The sequence below is a fragment of the Bufo bufo genome, chromosome 10 (genome assembly GCF_905171765.1).
Source record: "Bufo bufo chromosome 10, aBufBuf1.1, whole genome shotgun sequence".
NCBI classification, from domain to species: Eukaryota; Metazoa; Chordata; class Amphibia; order Anura; family Bufonidae; genus Bufo; species Bufo bufo.
In genome coordinates, this window is record NC_053398.1 from 129,485,623 (window position 1) to 129,510,726 (window position 25,104).

At 46.7% G+C, this 25,104-nt stretch overlaps 1 protein-coding gene across 2 annotated transcripts in view; it reads left to right on the forward strand.

Moving 5' to 3' along the window:
• Positions 1 to 25,104, forward strand: part of SPIRE2 (spire type actin nucleation factor 2) — a 43,374-nt gene that overhangs the window by 11,387 nt on the left and 6,883 nt on the right. Inside the window, exons 2-10 of one of the 2 annotated variants that reach the window (XM_040410601.1) lie at positions 3,242 to 3,285; positions 7,023 to 7,370; positions 7,454 to 7,522; positions 9,035 to 9,199; positions 11,602 to 11,688; positions 11,765 to 11,888; positions 14,107 to 14,270; positions 16,421 to 16,628; positions 16,704 to 16,825. In XM_040410601.1, coding sequence (XP_040266535.1) covers positions 3,242 to 3,285; positions 7,023 to 7,370; positions 7,454 to 7,522; positions 9,035 to 9,199; positions 11,602 to 11,688; positions 11,765 to 11,888; positions 14,107 to 14,270; positions 16,421 to 16,628; positions 16,704 to 16,825 — 1,331 coding nt within the window. The remainder of the gene's footprint in view (positions 1 to 3,241; positions 3,286 to 7,022; positions 7,371 to 7,453; positions 7,523 to 9,034; positions 9,200 to 11,601; positions 11,689 to 11,764; positions 11,889 to 14,106; positions 14,271 to 16,420; positions 16,629 to 16,703; positions 16,826 to 25,104) is intronic. The other variant, XM_040410602.1, reaches the window with a different exon arrangement.

A 25,104-nucleotide genomic window follows, 5' to 3' on the forward strand; every position in this document is an offset into this window, starting at 1 on the left:
GGTAGGGGGTCGCAGGGTGAATGGTGGAGCTGGGAACGGACACCCACCTACTTCACCATTGTATTCAGCTATAGTTGGCTCCTGAAGATGCAGATACAGTTAAAATCAGGACTACGGCCGCCTTCCTAGGACAGCAGGACAGTGCCTGGAATCGGGGACTGTCCTGTTGGAAGGCCAGTTATACTATGTAGAGTCAGATAGATGTGACCCTTGAGTAGAGTCCTTTTCCACCTCTTGTACCATGTGTGGAGTCTAATCTGGATACGGTCCAGCGTGGACATTCACTTGGAAGATCTCAGGAGACTTTCATCATCCTGCATTTCCATACCAAAATCTGCATGCGTTACTATTTTCATTGCAAAGCACGAAATCTGCGCTGAAAATCCGCGCAAACCATTGGTCACTCGCACCACGGCTCAATTTCCATTCTGAAAATCTCGTCTGCTCAGCCGATCCTGTATCACGCTGTGGATTTTCTACGCATATTAAGCATCGCGTGCACGTGGCCCGATAGCGAGATCCCTGAGGATTGTCGCTGAAGTGGTGGAAGAAATCTTTAGGTGAGAGTGGGGCGATGTCCTGTGTGCTGGAGGCTTTCGCGCTGCCCTCTTGACGCTGAGCACACACCGTTATGAGCGATGCTCTTGGAGCTCGGTCCTGTTTGTGCAGGAAGTTTGACTTTTACGTTTCGTATTTAAACAGATTTTGAAACAAACAAGATGCAGCCGAGTGTTTGTGCTGAGTGTTGTCTCATGCAGAGTCCTCGGGGCCACAAACAAGTTTTTCAAGGCGAGCAGATCGTGGCCTCCTTAACCCCTTGTAGGGGTATTCCAGGATCGGGTCCGTTTTCAAGTACGACCCCTAGCACAGGGATGTCCAACCTGCGGCCCTCCAGCTGTTGCAAAACTACAACTCTCAGAATGCCCGGACAGCCTACAGATATACGGGCATGTTGGGAGTTGTAGGTTTGCAACAGCTGGAGGGCCGCAGGTTGGACATCCCTGTTCTAGCATATGGTAACCAAGTACAGAATCACACTCGCCTCCTTCCCGCCCCTTCAGTGTCGGTGTCCTAGTTCTGTTCAGTGACTGATTTGTTTAGTCCGGCAGGGACACATTCACCGCTGCAGCCAATGACTGGCATCAGCAGGGACGGTTCCCCTAGCAGCATGTGACCAGCAGAGATGTGCCGCTAGAGGGCACATCAGTACTGAGGCCAGTCATTGGCTGCAGCGGTGCACGTGACCCTGGAAGGTGCTGATCAGATCCAGGGCGCAGGATCGGGCCAGTGGGAAGCAGGCGATTCTCTCCTTCGGTACCACACATTAGGGGGACCCAATCCTGGAATATGCTTTTAAATACCGAGCCACTGAGACGTGCAGGGTGGTGGTAAAAAAGTGCACCCCCTTCCTCTGTCTAGCAGGCTAGATGCCCCACTCACTATTGATTGTGGCATCTAGGGGTAAAAGGGCCAGAATCAAGCTCATCTTCAATCCTGCCGGTAATAGCCCAGCTATCAGTCAATGCCAGACTCCCGCTTTTAACATGTGGCTTAAAAGGGTTATCCAACCCTTAATGACCCCCCCTTCCCCAATACATTATACTTATCTGTTCCCGAGCACCTACTGTCGCAGATGATATGGCAGATAGCTGGAAGTTATAGATAAACATCCGACTGGCTTGATCCCAAACTAAGGAGCATAAAGGTGACCCCTATAAAACCCTAAGAGCTCACCCTGACTGCTAAGCACATACAAGGGTCTCAGAGGTAGACGATTGCATGCCCTCGTACCTAGACTGTGTGACACCTGAAAACCCTATTAATAGTGAGGGGACACGACCACCGGCTCCCTGCACTTAATACGGAGGGAGTCAGGGTCACCTAGAATCAAGCCAGCAAAGAAACACAATACAAGAAAGGACTTATCTGAACAAGCAGCAACAGAAGTCTCTAGCAGTGAACACTTCAATCCAGGAAGTAGTATAAACCGCAAAGTGAGGCAGTATGGGAGGGAATATAAAGGGAGGCAATTAGTGTGAATAGGTGACACCTGGGAGAAGGAAAGGAGATGACAAAGTGAAACCAAAACAAAGAACATCATGCAAGAGGTACAGAAGAACGTCTGCCAGATCTTCTCAGAGAGCTGTCGGTGACACCTACATCGTTTCGGATCCTTGCACGGCCGCTGCTGCATCTGCCCTCCGCTCGGATCAAAAGATCTGGCAACAGGGTGGAGCAGCCAATAACAGGCCGGATGTTTTGATCCGAGATGCAGCGGCGGCCTTGCAGGGATCCAGAGCGACGCGGGTGCCGGGGAGCAGGTAAGTATAATGTATACGAGGGGCCTGGGCAATAGGACGGGGTCATTTTTGTAGAATGGTGCACAGCGCCACCTGCTGTTTGTTATTTCTCTGTCCGCCTCGCTGAGGTGGTCGCGCATGCTCAGTTTAAATCTTCAACTGCCACCAGCCTTATCTACTGTTAGAAGCTGTGACAGTTAAAGGGGGGAAGCTGCAGCAGAAAGGACACGCTCCCTGAGCTGCCAGCAATCACTGGGGGAGATCTCTGGATCCATGTGAGGTGCAGGGCTGGTTCTAGCTTTGTTAGAAAGAGGCTGTCACGTACTAGGGTATGTGTGCATTTCATATTTTTATACTAATCATGGAACACCCCCTTCAATGCAATCTAATCCATGACGTGCAGTTACGCCATATTTACCTAAAGGGCTGGTAGGATGTGTTCAAAAGCTCTTCAGCCACATAAGAATATATGGGCGGCCCGGGGGGGGGATCAGCTATCCTATATGATCCTATAGAGTGCGGAGTCCCTACAGGCCGTCACGATGGCGGTCAGCGGGGTGCAGGCTTCACGCTCTGCATTCGGCTTCTGTTCAGCTTTGTCTCCGGGAATCCGTTGTGTTGGACGCGGAATACAATGCAAACAAGTGAATTCAGAGAAGGCGTCGGAGCGTCCTGTTACCTTCTTTACAGCTCATTATCTGGGCACACACCCTGCTGGCGCCGGCCCAGGGATTAACCATTTCATTGCATCGACAACATAAAAGAGCAGGCTTTAGCAGCTTCATCCTGACTTTAGCCACTCTAAATTTTCACACCTTTTTTTTATTTATTTTTTTAAGCCGAAATTTTTCCTACACACCAGTGGTCCTATATCAAGTACACATCACCGCTCGTGATGTAGAAGGTCATGTGAAATAATCTGAGCTCTTCTCTATCCCCAGGGACTACCGGGAATGCCCCCCTTTCATCACTCACGGAGACACAGGTAAGAACTGCGCCCGGATCAGGTAACATACATGGCCATTGCGAGTCCTGTAGGTCTGTGTAGCAATATGTCCTCTCCGGGGTCACGGCTTCCTAATATGTCCTCTCCGGGGGCACGGCTTCCTAATATGTCCTCTCCGGGGTCACGGCTTCCTAATATGTCCTCTCCGGGGTCACGGCTTCCTAATATGTCCTCTCCGGGGGCACGGCTTCCTAATATGTCCTCTCCGGGGGCACGGCTTCCATTCACAAGGAAAGCCTTGCGGCTGCGACGGATCCAGAGTTGTATGATGGACCCCCTTGTCTCAAAAAGGGGGCCCGATGTGCTTACTCTTGACTCATAATGGGGTCTGCATACCTAACATTGCAGTTTGTAATTTAGGGCCATGTAAGCCCCCACACTGGGAATCGCCAAACCAGTGTCAACACCCTCTTATGGGCAGGGTTTACACAGGCCACACCCATTTCCAGTCTGGGACATCACTAATTTGCTAGGACTGGGTCTGAGAATTAGAGAAAGTCCCTGCAAATTCAGGACTGTTGGCAACTAATAGCTCAGGAGCAGGTAGGTTTTCGGGTTCGGTGTTCGGTGTTCGGGTTCTGGTGGAATTCGGTCATAGATTCTGTTATCACGGAATATAACGGAATTCTCTGACGGCATGCACCACGGAAGCCTTTAAGAGGCATTCCGACATAATAGAAATCTATGAGCCGCATAACGGATCCGAACCTGAAAACCTCTGCTTCGCTCCTCCTTACTCAAGAGTCCCTTTAAAGGGGTTGTCTCATCTCAGACATTGGTGGTATATTGCTAGGATATGCCACCACTGTCAGAGAGAAGCAGGTCCCGGGGTCGGACCCACTCCTATCTCCAGAACAGGCCCCCCCCCCCCAGAGTAAAGGAGAACACACTGCGCAAGCGCGGCCATCCTCCATTCACCTCTATGGATGTTCCGATAACAGCCGACTATTTCAGGCTCTCCCTTAGGGCTCATGCACACAAACGTATTTTCTTTCCGTGTCCGTTCTATTTTTTTTTTTGCGGACCGCATACAGAACCATTCATTTTAATGTGTCCGCAAAAAAAACGGAAGTTACTACGTGTGCATGTTCTATTGTCCGCATTACGGACAAGGATAGGACTGTTCTATTAGGGGCCGGCTGTTCCGTTGTGCAAAATATGCAATGCACACAGACGTCATCCGTTTTTGTTACCCCTTAGAGGTAAGTGGAGAGGTGGCCGTGCATGCATTCACGCGCTGAGAGTGCTCGCTCGGCCATTATCGGAACTCCCATAGAATTAATCGGCGGGCGCGCCGTACTCACCTTTCCTTTGGGGGCCCCTTTGCAGGTGGGAACTGCACCTGACGTTCTAACGATATGCCACCAATGTCTGAGATGACACCACCCCTTTAAGAGATTGTCCAAGATTAGAAAAAAAAAAAACTAAAAACCATTGCTGCTAACTTTGAACAAACAGTGCCACACCTGTCCACAGGTTGGGTGTGGTACTGCAGCTCATGCACATATTACATGAAGCGGACGGGTGTGTTCGCCATGTTTTCTTATAAATGGTGTATGGCCGAGGGCTGTACTACAGAAGCTCCCGACCTCAGATTCCCCAAGCCTTACTCTGTACACGCTTATTTGGTGTAATTAACATTGCGTTCATAATGGGATAATTGCATGGTGGTGAGAATGTCCCATAATACACAGCCGGCCATGCCCTCGTCACAGTACACGTGATCTTTTATAGATGGAGCCAGAGCTTCTCATACACCCTCAGCAGCGTGTTCACACAGCCAACAAACATTCTTCCCAATCCGCCATACACACGCATGCTCATCTTGGCCAAGTGTGCATGTGTTCTCAATGGGGATCATCTGCCAGACAGCTCCTGTGATAAGAAAAAGATCAGCCATGGTGAAAGCCAACATGCCCGATCCTTCCTTCTTTTCCCCGCCATTGTCATTAGACAACTCCCAGCATGCTCCTTTCACTTCACTTCTGTTCAGAGAACAGCCAAGCAAGTTTGCCTGCTGGGAGTTGTAGTTTCAGAACAGCCGGAGTGTCGGAGGTTGCTGATCCCTGTCTGTTACACCTAGAGGCTCTGCTCTCTCTGCAACTGCCTCTCCCTCGTCACTTTGACAGGAGCAGGCAGTATAAACTTGCAGAGGGCGCAGCAGTTTCAGAGAGAGCAGAGCCTCTAGGTGTAATGGTAACGCCCCCGTTGCTCCTAGAGGCTCATTTGCATATAATACAACATCATGTTTCTCAGCAATGCGGACACATATGAACATGGGACCAACACAGATGCCTTCAGCTGCCAAGAGCACATGTAACAGGTCAGCCAGTGTCATAGGGACAAAACTGCTGACAGATGCCCTTTAAATATATAATAAAATACAAAAATCCTAATGTTATTTTTGGAAATCAGTCATCCAGAGCTATTTCTAGGCTGTAGGCCGTGGTGGATCTGTAATGTAGGGCAGCCGTTAATGACTTTGCTCCGGTTGTGGCTGCTGCGATCAGTTTAGGAAAGGAGACGGTTTCCTGTAGATGTACAGGGACTCGTCTATAGGGCGCACATTTAAAAAAAAAAATTGACAGACCAAACTGCCCTGTGACAATACCGGCACGATATCCTTCTTCTGACCCTTCTGTGTCTATTCGGCGCCTGATCCCGGGTTATGCATTGATCAGACATGGGTATATCGGTTAGGGTCACGGACTGACAGTGTGGGTTCTCCGACCCATAATCCATTTAGCACTTGGGTGTAGAGACTAAGGCCCTTTCACGGACAGCATTATGTCATTGTTATCCAATACATTCCAGAACTGTAAGGGTTACATAGCATCATAAATCAATATAACGCCATGCGACCCCGGCAGCGCTGGGAGGTCAGGACGGGAGCTGCCGAATACTCGCGCTGTAAGGCCTCATGCACACGACCATTGTTCTGGTCCGCATCTGCGGCTCGGGTGAGGACCCATTCACTTCAATGGTTGCTCCATTCCGTGGCCCCGCAAAAAAAAATATAACATGTCCTAGGCATTTCTACAATGGGCCGCCTGTTCCGTTCCGCAAATTGCAGAAGGCACACGGGCGGCTTCCGTGTTTTGCGGGACCGCAATTGGCGTACCACAAAAAACGGAACGGTCGTGTGCATAAGGCCTAAATCCAATGCGTGGAACTCGCTCGTCTGAAAGGGGCCCAAGGGATCCTCTTGGTTTTCACCTGTAACCCCCATGGATTTTTCTTAAGGACGATCCCCAGTTCGTGGTCTCCGATGCAGTGACAGATTGGCAGCATAGTCCAGGGGTTGTCATCACAAGGGCGGTCAAAATGTGACAGGAGAGTAGTCGGGAAGGGAGCCACAGGTGAGAACGTACCAGATGAAAAATCCCAAGGGTGAAGCACAGGGAACAAGGCCAAGGTCAGGACCAGAGACAGTATTTAGGTACAGGGTTGGGGCAGCAAACAGAAAAGCTTAGTCATGACTGCTGCGTAGAAGACGTACCAGTGACCACCGCTATTGAGCCTGTTGCATGGACAGACAGAAAGTCATTGACCCTTGGGGAGAAGGAGGGCAAAAGAACATGGAGAAGGGAAGATGTGGGCGGACAAATCTCAGCGGTAAGGGTCCAGGGGGTACGATATTGTGTTATCATTAGTGGAGTAAGACGAAATGCAGATTGCTGATAATAACCACGCGTTCTGTCTCCTCCTTACCTCAGCAGATGGTGCAATGTCTGGGCTTTGCCATCTACCGGGCACTGGACTGGGGGCTGGATGAGAGTGAGGAGAGAATGCTCAGCCCCGAATTGGAGCAGCTCATCGAACTCATGGCTGCCAGCGACTCCGAGGGCGTCCTGACAGACGAGGGCTATGAAGGAACAGAGGATGAAGATGAAGAAGGTCCTCCAAAAGTGGTGCGGAGTCTGTCAGCAGTCCTGCGCTTCTGTGCGTCCCGTCTGCCCGAGCCCCGGGAGGCGCCAGTCCACTACCAGGCGGTATGCAGAGCCCTGTTTGCAGAGACTTTAGAACTTCAAGCTTTTCTCCAAAAAATACGGGAAGCCAAAGAGGTGAGAGCAGGGTCCAACATGGCCAGTGGCCGACAATCCGCCCCTCGCACATCCCACATGACACTTTGTTTTCGGTTTCCTAGATGCTGATGAAGATGACGGTGGAGAAGGAAGAACCGGACGGACTTGGGAACCTGCAGAACACAGATTGGGTGAGAAGGAAGGAGGCTTAGATGTTTCTCAAAATATTAAAGGGGGACCCCAGCAGCAGACCACAGTCTACCTCCGGTTTCCATAGGTGTTCTCCCATTAGCACCCAGGGCGCCGACGCACCCACAGGCCTTGCTTTTGTACTTTTTTATATCCCAGAACAAACCTGGCAAGATGGCCGTGTATTATTATGCACATTTTGGGAGGCAGTAGTGGGTTGGCTTTGTGCGACCGTAGCCTGAAGCCCTAGTCACACACCATTTGCAGTGCCCGTTGCAGGCATCCCAAAGTATACCCCGTATATCACTGTTTAAGCAGATGTCGCCCATGGGATCCCAAGTAAAAAAAAAAAAAAAAAAGAAGATATATAGGGTATAGTAGTTGTTTTTTTTTTACAAAGTATGAAATAACGCATTGAATCTCGTATGACCGACCTGACGTCCATTGTGGCATGGTGCCCATTGCATGTGCGTGAACAGACAGCGTAAATGAGGTCTAATACTGCCCCCCCCCAGTGGACACAAAAATTGATCTGAACAGGTGGAATATTCTCCGTGCAGATACACGTAGCGGAAATGCTGCAGCTTGTTCCACCCAGATTTGCGGATGGAAAATCCGCAGCTTATTACAGTAGCAGGAAACGCCCACTCTGTGCGCAAACCGGAAAATATGGCAAGAAAATCTGAAGCAGATTCGCAGAATTTATGGCGAAACCTGCAAAAGATTTGTTTCTGTTCTTTGTGGCTGCATCTTTAGGGCGCATTCAGACGACCGCTTCGCGTTTTGTAGATCCGCAAAACATGGATGCCGCCCATCTGCTTTCCGCAATTTGCCGAACGGAACGGGCGGCCCATTATAGATATGTCTATTGCGGACAACAATAGGACACGCTCTGTATATATCCAAGAGGATCCCTTGGGCACCTTTCAGACGAGCGAGTTCCACGCACTGGACTTAGGCCTCATGCACACGACCGTTCCGTTTCTTGCGGGGCCACAGAATGGAACAAGGGATGCGGACAGCACGCGGCTCCGTTAAAATAAACGGATCCGCACCCCTTCCGCGAACAATTCATACGGTCTCGTGTGAATGAGCCCTGACAGTGAAGCCTTTGAAGACACGCTTTTCCTACCTTTGATGGGACTCACTCCTGCTACAGGTCATATGGATGAAACGCGAAGGGAGGCGTCCCTGCTTTCTGTGTTCACATTATGCAGTTGTGATTTCGGGGGGGGGGGGGCGGCAGTATTCCAGCACTGTGTGAATACGGCATGAAAAGACCTGGGCCTTCATGGAATCTGCTGGCATCCCACCCCATGTCCCATAGTCAGAAGTGAAAGCTCCCTGCACACGGGCCCAGCTGGAGGCACTAATCCCTGAGATGTTCCGAGCGAGGCACCTGTGTTCTGTGAGTGCTGCAGGACCTGCCATGTTCTGCCGTCGCTGTGTGTGCGCCTAGCATGGCGGCGCGTGCTCTCCTGTCTCTGTCACACCTGGTGTCTTGTGCTCTGCAGGCGCGTCTGTGGGTGCAGCTGATGAGAGATCTGCGACATGGGGTACAGCTGAAGAAGGTGCGGGAGAAGACGTTTAACTCTTTGCCCACCGAGTACCAGCTCACTCCATTTGAGATGCTTATGGAGGACATCAGGTCACGAAATTACAAACTGCGCAAGGTCATGGTGAGTACCCCGCGAGCTGTCCCGTCCTCGTATGTCAGCCACACTGTGCGGATTTGTTGCGGTATCTTGCTGGGATTTCTGCAAATCGTCGGCAAAAATTGCAGATTTTTATATTTCATTTTTGCAAAATTATTGATAAAATCACTGAGGGTCATTTACAAGGACTGGCTTTTTACCCCGGTCTTTGTTTCCTCCCTGCGCTGCCAGAGGATTCATCCAGTTTAGGCCTCATGCACACAAACGTCGTTCTGGTCCGCATCCGAGATGCAGTTTTGGAGGGTCGGATGCGGACCCATTCACTTCAATAGGGCCACAAAGGATGCGGACAGCACTCTGTGTGCTGTCCGCATCCGTTGCTCCGTAAAAAAATAAATGTATATAACCTGTCTAGTGTTGAGCGAACTTGTGTTTTAAGTTCGGCGTCTAAAGTTCGGGTTCAAGTTATCGAAGTATCCCGTTATGGATTCTAAATTCCGTTGTGGTCCGTGGTAGCGGAATCCATAGCGGGATACTTCGATAACTTGAACCCGAACTTTAGACGCCGAACTTAAAACACAAGTTCGCTCAACACTAAACCTGTCCTATTCTTGTCCGTTTTGCAGACAGGAATTGGCAGTTATATTAATGGCTGCCTGTGCCGTTCCGCAAATTTGCGGAAAGCACACGGACGCCATCCGTGTTTTGCGGATCCGCAATTTGCGGACCGCAAAACACACGCATCAGTTCTGCGTTGCGTGAGAATGGCAGCATGTTCTATAGTCTGCATTTTTCCGCGCAGCCCTGGCCCCATAGAAGTGAAAGGGGCTTCCGTGAAAAACGCATTGCCTGCGTTGGAGAGGACGGCGTAAAGACGCCCGTGCGACAAAATTTGGTTGCATGAGCGTTTAAAAATTCTCAAAAAAAAAGGGTCTATTTTTACATTAAAAACTGGCATAAAAATGTTTGTTAATGATCCCCCATTATGTGTGGTCCCTTCTACACAGTTATAATTGCGCACATTGGTATATGCATGGGGCACAATGGGGCACATTTATCGAGCTCGCCTGTTTTTAGGTATAAATTTGACCGCCGTATTTGATTCGTCTGTCTCCCTTTTGCCGAGAATTTATAAAAAGTCGCACCACACTTCTTGAATTAGACTACACGTATTATTATTATTAGGGCTCATCCACACAAACATATTTTTGGTCCGCATCTGATCCGCATTTTTTGCTGGTCGGATGCAGAACCATTCACTTAAAATGGAGTTGCAAAAGATGCGGACAGCACACTGTGTGTTGTCCGCATCCGTAATGTCCGTTCCGCAACCCTGCAAAAATTAGAACATGTCCGTTTTACACACAAGGATAGGACAGCTCTATAGAAGGCAGGACGTCCCATTTTTTTTGCTCCTAATTCATGCGTGAAAAAAAAAGTGCGCCTACATAAATAGATCGAAAAAAAAGTCGCAAAAAAAATAGTTTTTAACGTCAAAGGCGCACTTTCAGTAGTAAACAGTCTAAAACAGCGTTTTTTCGATTAAAAACGGACACAAGCACTATAGTAAATGTGCGCCAATGTGTATGGGCTATGATGGGTTACATTATAGAAGCTTTTTCAGTCCCCCCAACACTCTGAACGATCCCTATGGGTACGACCACACGGCACGCTCGTGACGCAGACGTACACTAATGAGGACCTCGCCGTTCAGTCGGTCTGCATTGTTAATGGCCGCGCAGTATTGGTGTTGTGGATGCCAAGCAGCCGTTAACAAGGCAGACTTTCTAAACCGTGTGTTCCCCGTCAGTTTAATTAAGGCCCGCAGCGTGGTCGCCTCCTCATTGTTAGAGCGCTCCCTTGACACTAAACAGATCAGAAAGGGATCAGCTGTAATCTGTGGGGAAAGCAGGCGTTGAATCTTCCTACAGCGCCCCCGCAGGGCAAATAAAGCATTACTATCGGGTTTTCTTTGTGAAACGCTCTTGGTAACCGCTCTGAGGATTCCCCACAGAGGACCCCCACATATTGATTCAGAATTTGATAATAGGGTGTATCAAGATGGGTTTCAACTGGACAACCCCTCAAAACTCAGGCCACAAAGCAACATTTGAAATCACAGGATTACCAAAATACAACCTTGCATCTATCACAGACAATCTGACTGTATAGCCCTAAATTAAAGGGGTTAGAAAAAAACAACATGGCTGCTTTTTAAAAAAAAATAGCCCCACCCCTGTCCACAGGTGGTCAGCGGTATTGCATCTCTGCCCCGTTTATTTTACTGCAGTGGAGCCGAGCTGCAATACCAAATGCAACCCATGGACCGGGGGGGTGCTGTTTTTGGAAGAAAACAGCCATGTTTTTCAATTCTGGACAACCCCTTATATATTTATATTGTAACGAAGGAATCTACTGTTCCACAGGTCGGAGGAGACATTACTTCCAAGGTGAAGAAAGACGCACACGAATTAATCCTGGACTTCATCAGATCTCGTCCTCCTCTGAAGCCGGTAAAGCAGACGGTCGTATGTGATCCCTTGAGCGGAGGAGGACGTTCCAATAACTGAGCGCTTCTATTCACTGCAGGCTTCCAAGCGGACTCTTCCCCCGTTGCCCCTCAGACAGAGAAGTCTCCACGAGAAGATTCTGGAGGAGATTAGGCAGGAACCGAAACTGCGTCCTGTGCAGACGGAGAGGCGAGGACAGAAAGGTGCGGTACTGAAGGGTCCCGTGCACTCGTGACGGGGTCCTCTAATCTTGGTAAATCATAATTACCTCCCATGATGCACTTGGGTCAGATGGCGTTGGCTCAAGGTTTGTCATCTGTAGAAGGGGAAAAAAATATTTAAAAAACCCGCTAAAACGTTAAGTTATTCAGAACTATACCATGACCAAACCCACGGGGCCCTCATCACCCCCACAAAGTGCCCAAATAACACTGCCATCAAGCACTTAAAAAGGGTTGTGCCGCAAAAACTATTCTACTGTAATTCCTGCACCTGATTTGGATGTAAATACCCTCATGTCCATTCCTTGAGGGGGTCGCACGTGCTCAGTGTCACCAGTCCTGTCTTCTGTAAGAAGCTGTGGCAGTCACAGGGAAAGAGCTACAGCTCAAGGCCTCTTTCACACGAACGCGTGCGCTCCGTGACCGTATTGCAGACCGCATTTGCGGATCCGCAGTACACGGGCGCCGTTCCGTCGGCGTTTCCGCATGACGGATGCGGACCCATTCACTTCGATAGGTCCGCAAATCCGGAGATGCGGAATGGTGCGGAACGGAACCCTACGGAGTGCTTCTGTGGGGTTTCGTCCCGTACTTCAGTTCCGCAAATAGATAGAACGTGTCCTATCTTTTTGCGGAACGGGCGGATCGCGGACCCATTAAAGTGAACGGGTCCGCGATCCGTTGCGGCTGCCCCACGGTTGGTGTTCGTGCAGGCCGCAGCACGGCCACGGGGCGCACACGTTTGTGTGCAGGAGGCCTAAAGGACACACCCTTTAAGAAAGGATACGGCCCCTGAGCTGCCAGCTTGATATAAATCTATCAGAGCAATGATTGGGGCGATCTCTGGGTCCATGGGAGGTACAGGGCTGGTTCTAGATTGGTTAGAAAGAGGCTGTCATGTACTATATGATGTCTGATTCTCGTTTTTGCATCTATCATGGGAGAACCCCTTTAAGTAACAATAACAGACAATGCCCAATTCATACGTATTGCTCAAATAATACTCCCATACAGTGCTAAGATACAGAGAATAGAATGCCTAGATAATGGTGCACATCGCGCTAGAATAATACCCCCTCATAGTGCCCAAATAAGTGCCATGAGGCCCTTAAATAATAGCACCACAATAATTCTCCTATATGGTTCTCCTAAATAAGACCCCCACATACGGTGCCACGAGGCATAAAAAATGCATAATGCCCAAATAATAGTGCCACATATTGCTTAAAGGGTTTGTCTCATCTGAGTCGATGGAGACATGTAGCTAGGATATGCTCCCATTGTCTGATAGTGGTGGGACCCGCACCTGTTTTCTAAATGCAGCCCCGAAAGGGGTGGAGGGCCCACTGCTCATGCGCAGACGCCCTCCATTCATTTCTACGGGACTGGCTCGGCTAGTTCCGTCAGGCCCATAGAAGTGAATGGGGGCGGTGGCCGGTCATGTGCGGTGCGCTACCATTCAGCCACACGGGGAGAACGCTTGGTGATGGGCGGACAGGAGTCCTCCGGCCACCAGGTGCGGACCTATCAGACAATGGGGGCATATCCTAGCGATATGCCCCCATTGTCTCAGATGAGAAAACCCCTTTAAATAATACAGAGAATTAGGAAATGAGTGCCACAAAGTTCTTAAATAAGAATGACAGAAACTGCTCAAATAATACTGCGGTACGGTGCCCGTGTAACAGTGCCACGAAGCACTTAAATGACAATGACACATAGCGCCCTAATAACAGTGCCACTTAATGCTCAAATAATGCCCCCACACAACGCCCATATAACAGTTAAATAAAAATGACACACCAAATTACCACACAGCGAGCACGCACATGACGGTGCCATAAAGTCTATAACCGTGAGAGAGAATGCTCAAATAACATTCCCCAAATAATACTGCCATACAGTGCCCAAATAAGTGTCATAAGGCACAGAAGTGGCGGTGGGGGACACATGTAAGACCTCCTTGCGGTGCTCAAATAGGTGTCATAAAGGCACTTCAATCACGATGGTGCCATAGAGAGCTGATGGCACCCAAGTAATGCCAATGTGACACAGCGTACAGTCAGCCCCTGGGAAGCGGTAGACTCTACGGTATATGACGTCGTCTGACCAGCGCCCCTTTAGCTGCCCGTATATTCGGGCCCTGCGGCCCCTGTGTTTGGCGTATGTCCTCCTGACTTTCCGCAATGCCCTCTCTTAGGCTTCGGCTCGCTCCCTTGTATTGTGGATGCCTATTCTGCCGATATGAAGTCAACATCTTGTATTAACCTCTCCGTTCCGGAAACTGCGGCACCGCGGGCACGTCCCCGTATCCTGCTCAAGGCCCCCACGCTGGCAGAGATGGAAGAGATGAATCTGTCTGAGGTACGAGCAAATGAATTAATTGAAGTAAAGACATAAGCGCGCCATTCTTTAGACTGGAAAATGGGGCGACCTGTACAACGGGCTGAAATATGAAGAGTCCATGTGGCCTCCTGACTCTTCCCTGACAGCGGAAATAAAGATCGGGCATGCTGGATTTCAAGTGCCTGATCCTTTTGTTCTCAGGAGATAAGCTGGTGTCTGGCGCCGGTTTTCTTCCCTTAACCCATTCAATACATATACCTGCTTAACCGAGGCCCAGCTTTAGGCACGTGTCTGTTGACAGTCTTAACGTGGACAGCGTTAACCGTTTCCAGCGACATCCAGCAGAATTGTGAATGCAGCTCTGAAGTATAACACAGGCTGTGATTCTAGATCAGTACAGGATAAGGAATGCCACGTGTTTATGAAATGAGTCCACTTTTTTACGTAGATATAATGGTTGTTCAGGTTGGTAGCTAGGACAGCCATAAAGGTCAATGTCGGGCAGAAGCCGTTTTACAGCAGTAGATGCGCCAAATGTTGACGCAGTTTACTTAAAATCTGTGGGCGCCACAGTGTTTTATTCTCGTGCGGTTTTACCACCATTGCCACAGTTTTGAGATCCGGTAATTGCCCATGTGTTTTCGTTGCATTTTCTTTTCTGTGTTATTTACCTGTAAAAACCCGCTTGTGGTGACAACACGTGCGTTTTTAACAGCGGGGAAAAATCACGATGGTCCTGGATGTATTTCTGGAGTGTAATAATATTTATTATACTCCCTTATATAGCGGTGACATATTCCGCAGCGCTTTACAGACATTAACTGCCCGCGCTGTCCCCAATGGGGCTCACAATCTAAGGCCTCCTGCACACCCCGTGCAAACTGCGGGCCGCAATGCACGAACACCGACCGTGGGGCAGCCGCAGCGGATCACGGACACATTCACTTTAATGGGTCCTCGATCTGGCCGTTCCGCAAAAAAAAGATAGAACATGTTCTATCTTTTTGCGGAACGGAAGTACTGGACGAAACCCCACGGAAGCACTCCGTAGGGTTCCGTTCCGCACCATTCCGCATCTCCGGATTTGCAGACCCATTGATGCGGAATGCACACGGAACGGCGCCCGTGTATTGCGGATCCACAAATGTGGTCTGCAATACGGCAACGGGCAGCACACGTTCGTGTGCAGGAGGCCTAAGTTCCCTATGAAAGTGTGGGAGGAAACCGGAGAACCCGGAGGAAAGCCGCGCAGACACGGGGAGAACATACAAACTCCATGCAGATGTTGTTCCGGGTCGGATTCAAACCCAGGGCCCCAGCTTATAGGTTATACGTTATAGCTATTAGATTTCTGGAGAGGTCATTGATCCAGGGCCTTATTCTGACTGTCTGATTGGATTCAGGAAATAACTTTTTTTTTCTCCTAAAATGAGGAAAATTGGCTTCTACTTAATTTTTTTGCCTTTTTCTGGATTAACTTGCAGGATAACAGGCTGAACTGGATGGACAGATGTCTTTTTTCAGCCTTAGGGCTCATTCACACAACCGTGCCCGTGCTCCGGACCACACAGGCACCGGCCTTTTGAGTCAGGGAGTCCACGATTGGCAATATATGGCAAAAGATAGGACATGTCTTATCTTTTGCAGTGTAGAGGCACGGACCCGAAAACCCATGGAAGCGCTTCGTAGTGCCTCCGTTCCGCACCGCGCCGTATCTTGTGGATTGCGGACCCATTCAAGTCCAATGGGTGATACAGGTGTGATACCGGATTTACATGGCCGGTGCCTGGATATTGCGGACCCGCGGATTGCAGTCTGCAATATGGGCATGGGCAACCTACAGTGGTGTGAATGAGCCCTTATAAACTATGTTACCATGACGTAATATTGGGGGAGGTGGGATTTAGAAAAGTAGGGCTATAGCCCAGAAATATAAAGCTACATTTACATGACCGTAAAACAATCGTTCCGCAAAACACAGATGCCGGCCATGTGCGTTCCGCATTTTACGGACCACATATGCCCAGCGCTATATAGAAAATGCCTATTTTTGCAGACGATTGCATTGAAATGAATCGGTCTGCACCCGTTCCAGCAAAATTGCGGAACAGATGCGGATCCATTCATACGGTCGTGTGAATGCACCCTGTGGTATCCTTCTTACGCAGGACGATGACTCCCCCGGTTCTGAGCTGCGGCGGGTGACGAGTGCTCCATTGCCTCTGAAACGCGACCGCTCGTTCTCCGAGCAGGACCTGGCACAGTTACAGACGGAGATGGGACACAGGCCGCTGAGAGAGGAACTACAAAGACCAGAGCCCCGGGCTCGATCGGGCAGCATGAACACCCCGCACAGACCTCTGCATCGGACTCTGAGTAAGTGATTGCCGTCCCCTCCCTATAGATTATCACGCGCTGTACAGTCGCCATAATGTCAGCCTTCCCTTACAGCGGGTTACTCGGCCTATGCCGGCTCTGGATCCCCTTCACCCAGCCGCAGCTCCCTCAGCTCAGTGCAGGAGAGGACAGAACCGGAGTCCCCCTCCGACAGCAGCTCTAGACACCAATGGCTGGTAAGTGTCCTCTGCAGCCGCCCCGTGTCAAAGGGTAGCCGTCCTTAAAGAGGACCGCTCACTGTATTCTACCAGTACATAAAGGTGTCACCAGGAAACTGCTTGCCAAACCAGGTACAATGGGGGTCATTTCTCAAGACCGGCGATTTACGATGGTCTTTGATTCCCCCTGTGCTGCTGGAGGAAGCGCCTAATTTATGGCGATTATTTTGCATATGAACCCTACACATGTAGAGGCTCAAATATATGTATTTACATTTAGTCGTTGACTACTAGTTGCCTCATCTTGCCATGTGTTTTTCTTATTATTAAAACTTAGCTTTTATTAAATGAAATTAAGTTAGTGTTTGTTACAGTTACACTCTGGCTGATACTTTGTTGCAACCATGTATTTTGGTTATTTAAGACATGAAAGCCGGGTCATTTGGTACTTGCCCGATTTGAACAGTGATGCCCCAGATTGCTATGCCATGGAGCCCATTCGGATAATGAAAGACTATGTGACAGTAAAGACTTTACCTAATGATATGCACTCAGACCGGAGCTATCTGGGGATGTGTTACAGGTCTATGTTTACTGTAATGGTTGTGACATTGTGTGTTGGAGTAGTGATGTCTGTCCTGTTGTCCCCACGTGTGTATTGGCGATCTCCCTTTGTCCTGAGAGATAATTGAATTACTCCTCGGTTGTCTCCGGGGCAGAGAGGAGGAAACCATGATGCATTGTGTCTGTGTGTCCTGAACTGTTGTTTATCTGTCCTGTGTCACAGTCTTCCATCTGGTCCCCTAGAAAAGTGTCCACCAGATGGGGACCTGCATGAATACAGGCGGGTAGCCCCCAGTAAAGAGAGATTCTGCTCCTTACCCTCAATTCGTGCTTTGACTCGTTTTGTAGAGCATCACTAATCACTAGCCCTTGTCAGAGCGTGGATGACTGCTAAAAGGAACCTAACGGCTCTCTCGAGAATTCGGGGACAAGGACATCTAAGCGGTCCAACCCTCAGCCAACCGTGACAGTGTTCTTATCTAACCATAAGGGGTTAAAAAGCTAACAGGTGCCCCCCTCTTCCAGTGCTGTTTTGCATGTATCTTCACTGGGGCTGGTAGCTGCGCGCCTAGCTCCAGATCTCCCCCAGTAATTATATCATTTTTCCCCCAATGTGCTGCACTTTGTTAGGTACACCTTGTAATTACAATTGCCTCGTGCACGGCCCCCCCGACATGTTTCGCCAGCTACCTGGCATCTTCGGGGGATCGGGCAGTGTGCGATGTATCGGCGTGGCGAGATCTATTTATCACCTCCTATATCTGACATCATTGCTTATGGCCAATCATATTTACTCTTAGATATATTCTATAAGGTAGGTACAACCCTATGTGACCCCTTTCTGCTCCTCTCCTCCTTCTGTAGTGACGTTTGGTCTGCTGGGTCTCGCGATACTTACCTTCATCTCGCGCATGTCTCTGCACTTACGTTCTTTTGATATTATCGATCTCTTCTGCGCTTGCGTTCGAACTTAGAAAGTAATGCTTTTTCCTCTATCTGCTTCTGCACATCCCGATACTTAATACTTTTGGCAAATCCCTAGTCCGCGTATGCGCTAGTACTCAGACTCCTATCATTGTAGGGATAGGGGTCACTTCTACGCCTCTATTTAGACTTAGGAGATGATGTTTTTTTCCTCTCTCTCGACTTCTGTGCGTTTCTCGGTTCTTGTTAGGTCACTTTTCACAGGGACCCAGTCGGCGCATGCGCTGGTACTTAGGCTCTTATACTTTTCTGTCTGCGATCATTTTATTATCATTATGGTTGACTATTGTTTACCTTCCTTATATTATCTATCCCTTCTTTTTTTTCCTTTACTATTTTACTTATTTAGATTGGCTTTAAGTATTTTGTTTTGCCCTTTAACTTCTTGATATATTCTTTTATTATAATATTATTATTATTATTCTTATTATTATTATTTTTACGGCCATAAACTCTATTTTCTATTTCCTAGGTTTGATCTTGCCGTTCTCCTCTCTCTTCTAAGGTAAGTACCTGTTCCTTTATTACTGCTATTGGAGTTAGTCTCGGCAGTTTTTTGGGTATATATTCTTTAGGTTAGATTTCTATTATAGTGTTAATATTTCTTTTACTTATATTCGTATTCATATTGCTACGTTCACAGGAAGGATGCGACAGTAACCCCGTCATTTAGGCCTTGAGGGGATAGGCTTATTAATCGATAGATCCATTTGGTCTCTTCTTGCTGTAACTTTCTATCTAAGTTTCCTTGTCTAGGACCAGGCCTCATTTTTGTGATTCCCAAAATTGTGAGGCTGTCCCTTTCCCCACCATGTACTGCCTTTATACAGTCTTGTGAAAAAATTAGGACACCCTTTGAAAGCATGTGGTTTTTTGTAACATTTTTAATAAATGGTTATTTCATCTCCGTTTCAACAATACAGAGAGATTAAAGTAATCCAACTAAACAAAGAAAACTGAAGAAAAGTCTTTTCAAGATCTTCTGTAAATGTCATTCTACAAAAATGCCTATTCTAACTGAGGAAAAAGATAGGACACCCTTGCCCCTAATAGCGAGTGTTACCTCCTTTGGCTGAAATAACTGCAGTGAGACGGTTCTTGTAGCCATCTACCAGTCTTCGACATCGGTCTGAGGAAATTTTACCCCACTCCTCAATGCAGAACTTTTTCAGCTGTGAGATGTTTGAGGGGTTTCTTGCACGTACAGCCCTTTTCAAGTCACCCCACAGCATCTCAATGGGATTCAAATCTGGACTTTGACTTGGCCATTCCAGGACTCTCCATTTCTTCTTTTTCAGCCAATCTTTGGTTGATTTACTAGTATGTTTTGGGTCATTGTCATGTTGCATGGTCCAGTTCCGCTTCAGCTTTAATTTTCTAACTGATGGTCTCACATGTTCTTCAAGCACCTTCTGATACACAGTAGAATTCATCGTGGATTCTATGATGGTGAGCTGACCAGGTCCTGCTGCAGCAAAGCAGCCCCAAACCATGACACTTCCACCTCCATGCTTCACAGTTGGTATGAGGTTCTTTTCTTGGAATGCTGTGTTTGGTTTACGCCAAACATGTCCTCTGCTGTTGTGTCCAAATAATTCAATTTTGGACTCATCTGTCCAAAGAACATTATTCCAGAAGTCCTGGTCTTTGTCAACTTTATCGCTGGCAAATGTCAGTCTGGCCTCGATGTTTCTCTTGGAAAGCAAAGGTTTCCTCCTTGCACACCTCCCATGCAAGTTAAACTTGTACAGTCTCTTTCTGATTGTAGAGGCATGTACTTCTACATCAACAGTAGCCAGAGCCTGCTGTAGTTCTCGAGATGACACTTTAGGGTTTTTGGATACCTCTTTTAGCATCTTGCGGTCTGCTCTTGGGGTGAACTTGCTGGGGCGACCAGTCCTGGGCATGTTGGCAGTTGTTTTGAAAGCCCTCCACTTGTAGACTATCTTCCGGACAGTGGAATGGCTGATTTCAAAATCTTTTGAGATCTTTTTAAATCCCTTCCCAGACTCATAGGCTGCTACAATCTTTTTTCTGAAGTCCTCTGACAGCTCTTTTGCTCTCACCATGGTGCTCACTCTCACTTCAACAGTCAGGAGCACACCAAACTAAATGTCTGAGGTTTAAATAGGGCAAGCCTCATTCAACATGCAGAGTAACGATCTACTAATTATGTGCACCTGGTGTGATATACCTGTGTGAGATCTGAGCCAATTTAAGAGGGAATACATGTGAGGGTGTCCTATCTTTTTCCTCAGTTAGAATAGGCATTTTTGTAGAATGACATTTACAGAAGATCTTGAAAAGACTTTTCTTCAGTTTTCTTTGTTTAGTTGGATTACTTTAATCTCTCTGTATTGTTGAAACGGAGATGAAATAACCATTTATTAAAAATGTTACAAAAAACCACATGCTTTCAAAGGGTGTCCTAATTTTTTCACATGACTGTATGTCTGGATAGTGGTGTATCTGCCTGTAGACTGATATCACTAAGATGTTTAGAGAGGCGTCTCCGAAGTTCTTGTATGGTTTCCCCCACGTACAGTTTCGGACATCCGCATTGAATGGCGTACACGACTCCTGTTGTTTTACAGTTGATGTATTGTGTCATTTTATATTTTTTTCCCATCTACTGGGTTTACAAATTCATCACGGGCCTGCATCTTACTGCAGAATTGGCAGTTACCACATGGAGATGACCCCTTGGTGGTTAGCCATGTTGTTTTTCCTTCCTGTTGGCAGTTCCATTGATAATGGCTATGCACCAGATGCTCCCTCAAATGTTCCCCTCTCCTATATGTTATCGTGGGATAATCAGTAATGATGTTCTTCAGGTCCTCATCCATTCTCAGGATATTCCAGTACTTTTTTAAGATATTAGTGACTTCTCTGTGTTTTATATCATGAGTGCCTATGCAGCGCACAATATTTTCTGTGATTGGTTTCTCACGATTTTGTAATAGTTGACTTCTGTCTCTTGTTTTAGCTTTTCGGTGTGCTTTATGCAATACCTTTTTTGGATATCCACGTTCCAGGAATTTTTGGTACAGTATTTTGCTCTCACGTTCAAAGGCCACTTCACTTGAGCAGTTCCTTCTTGCTCTAAGATACTGGCCTACTGGGATTCCTCTTTTAGGAGGCTGTTGGTGGTGGCTTGACCAGTGTAGGAGACTGTTAGTCCACGTTGGCTTTCTGTAAATTTCTGTTGATATACTCCCATCTTCTTGTAGGGTGAGAGATACATCTAGAAAGTTTAATTAGCTTTTCTCTATTTCAGCTGTGAATTTTAATCCTATTGTGTTTTCATTCAGATTTTTCACAAATTCGTGAAATTCATTTATTGTGCCATCCCAAAATATTAGAACGTCGTCAATATAACGACCCCAATATGTGATGTGCTTAGTGAATTGACTGTGTATGTCCGTGAATACAATCCTATCTTCCCACCACCCTAAAATAAGATTGGTGAAATTTGGTGCACAAATCGTACCCATAGCGGTACCGGTGATCTGCAAATAATACTGTCCATCAAAAATAAAATAATTGTGCGCGAGTAAGAATTGTGATAGTGTCAAAACAAATTGATTGTGACCCTTAAATTGTATGCCTCTTGTGTCTAAATAATAATTAATTGCTTCCACTCCAAATTTGAGTTGTATACCGGTGTACAGTGCTTCGACGTCGTGACTTGCTATTAGCGTTCCTTCTTCCACATGTAGGTTTTGTAGCTTTGATAATCCGTCTTTAGTGTCCTTTAGATATGATGTTAGACTGGGGACAAATGGGGATATCACCTGATCGACATAGCCGCTTATCCCTTCACAGAGGCTTTCATTTCCAGATACAATCGGTCTCCCTGGGATAGGATGGCGTTTTTTGTGTACCTTAGGGATCGCGTAAAATGTTGGTAAAACTGGATTGGACTTATACATGACTCAATATTCTTCCTTGGTGATGAGGTTATCTTCTTTGGCTTGTTGCAATATACTTTTTAATTCCTGTACATATTTAGATGTAGGATTACTCGGTAATTTTTTATATGTATTTTTATATCCTTTTTGTAATCTTTTTTTATCAAACACAACTACGTTGCCCCCCTTATCCGACGGTTTTATTTCTAAGCTTTTGTTCTCTATCAGTTCTTGTAGTGCCTTCGTTTCATTTATAGTAAGGTTGCAATTTATCTGTGATTTTTTTTTGCTTTTAGCTTTTGTAGATCTATATAGTAACTAGATCTACAAACGTTTGGATATTGCTATATTTTGTGAACCCCCCCCCCCCCCCAATCGACATTCACTCCACCATTCACAAAATATAGCAATATCCAAACGTTTTAGTTACTATAGATCTACAAAAGCTAAAAGCAAAAAAATCACAGATAAATTGCAACCTTACTATAAATGAAAAGAAGGCACTACAAGAACTGATGGAGAACAAAAGCTTAGAAATAAAACCGTCGGATAAGGGGGGCAACGTAGTTGTGTTGGATAAAAAAGATTACAAAAGGATGATTATGGACCTCCTGGAAGACAAAAATACATATAAAAAATTACCGAGTAATCCTACATCTAAATATGTACAGGAATTAAAAAGTATATTGCAACAAGCCAAAGAAGATAACCTCATCACCAAGGAAGAATATTGAGTCATGTATAAGTCCAATCCAGTTTTACCAACATTTTACGCGATCCCTAAGGTACACAAAAAACGCCATCCTATCCCAGGGAGACCGATTGTATCTGGAAATGAAAGCCTCTGTGAAGGGATAAGTGGCTATGTCGATCAGGTGATATCCCCATTTGTCCCCAGTCTAACATCATATCTAAAGGACACTAAAGACGGATTATCAAAGCTACAAAACCTACATGTGGAAGAAGGAACGCTAATAGCAAGTCACGACGTCGAAGCACTGTACACCGGTATACAACTCAAATTTGGAGTTGAAGCAATGAATTATTATTTAGACACAAGAGGCATACAATTTAAGGGTCACAATCAATTTGTTTTGACACTATTACAATTCTTACTCGCGCACAATTATTTTATTTTTGATGGACAGTATTATTTGCAGATCATTGGTACCGCTATGGGTACGATTTGTGCACCAAATTTCACCAATCTTATTTTAGGGTGGTGGGAAGATAGGATTGTATTCACGGACATACACAGTCAATTCACTAAGCACATCACATATTGGGGTCGTTATATTGACGACGTTCTAATATTTTGGGATGGCACAATAAATGAATTTCACGAATTTGTGAAAAATCTGAATGAAAACACAATAGGATTAAAATTCACAGTTGAAATAGAGAAAAGCTAATTAAAACTTTCTAGATGATATACTCCCATCTTCTTGTAGGGTGAGAGATACAACAGAAATTTACAGAAAGCCAACGTCGACTAACGCCTCTTTCACACGGGCGTTGCGGGAAAATGTGCGGGTGCGTTGCGGGAACATGCACGATTTTTCCGCGCGAGTGCAAAACATTGTAATGCGTTTTGCACTCGCGTGAGAAAAATCGCGCATGTTTGGTACCCAAACCTGAACTTCTTCACAGAAGTTCGGGCTTGGGATCGGTGTTCTGTAGATTGTATTATTTTCCCTTATAACATGGTTATAAGGGAAAATAATAATAGCATTCTGAATACAGAATGCATAGTACAATAAGGCTGGAGAGGTTAAAAAATTTTTTAACTCACCTTAATCCTCTTGCTCGCGCAGCGAAATCTCGCCCGTGTGAAAGGGACCTAACAGTCTCCTACACTGGTCAAGCCACCACCAACAGCCTCCTAAAAGAGGAATCCCAGTAGGCCAGTATCTTAGAGCAAGAAGGAACTGCTCAAGTGAAATGGCCTTTGAACGTGAGAGCAAAATACTGTACCAAAAATTCCTGGAACGTGGATATCCAAAAAAGGTATTGCATAAAGCACACCGAAAAGCTAAAACAAGAGAAAGAAGTCAACTATTACAAAATCGTGAGAAACCAATCACAGAAGATATTGTGCGCTGCATAGGCACTTATGATATAAAACACTGAGAAGTCACTAATATCTTAAAGTACTGGAATATCCTGAGAATGGATGAGGACCTGAAGAACATCATTACTGATTATCCCACCATAACATATAGGAGAGGGGAACATTTGAGGGAGCATCTGGTGCATAGCCATTATCAATGGAACTGCCAACAGGAAGGAAAAACAACATGGCTAACCACCAAGGGGTCATATCCACGTGGTAACTGCCAATTCTGCAGTAAGATGCAGGCCCGTGATGAATCTGTAAACCCAGTAGATGGGAAAAAATATAAAATGACCCAATACATCAACTGTAAAACAACAGGAGTCGTGTACGCCATTCAATGCGGATGTCCAAAACTGTACGTGGGGGAAACCGTACAAGAACTTCGGAGACGCCTCTCTAAACATCTTAGTGATATCAGTCTACAGGCAGATACACCACTATCCAGACATATAAAGGCAGCACATGGTGGGGAAAGGGACAGCCTCACAATTTGGGGAATCACAAAAATGAGGCCTGGTCCTAGACAAGGAAACTTAGATAGAAAGTTACAGCAAGAAGAGACCAAATGGATCTATCGATTAATAAGCCTATCCCCTCAAGTCCTAAAGGAAGGGTTTACTTTCGCATCCTTCCTGTGAACGTAGCAATATGAATACGAATATAAGTAAAAGAAATATTAACACTATAATAGAAATCTAACCTAAAGAATATATACCCAAAAA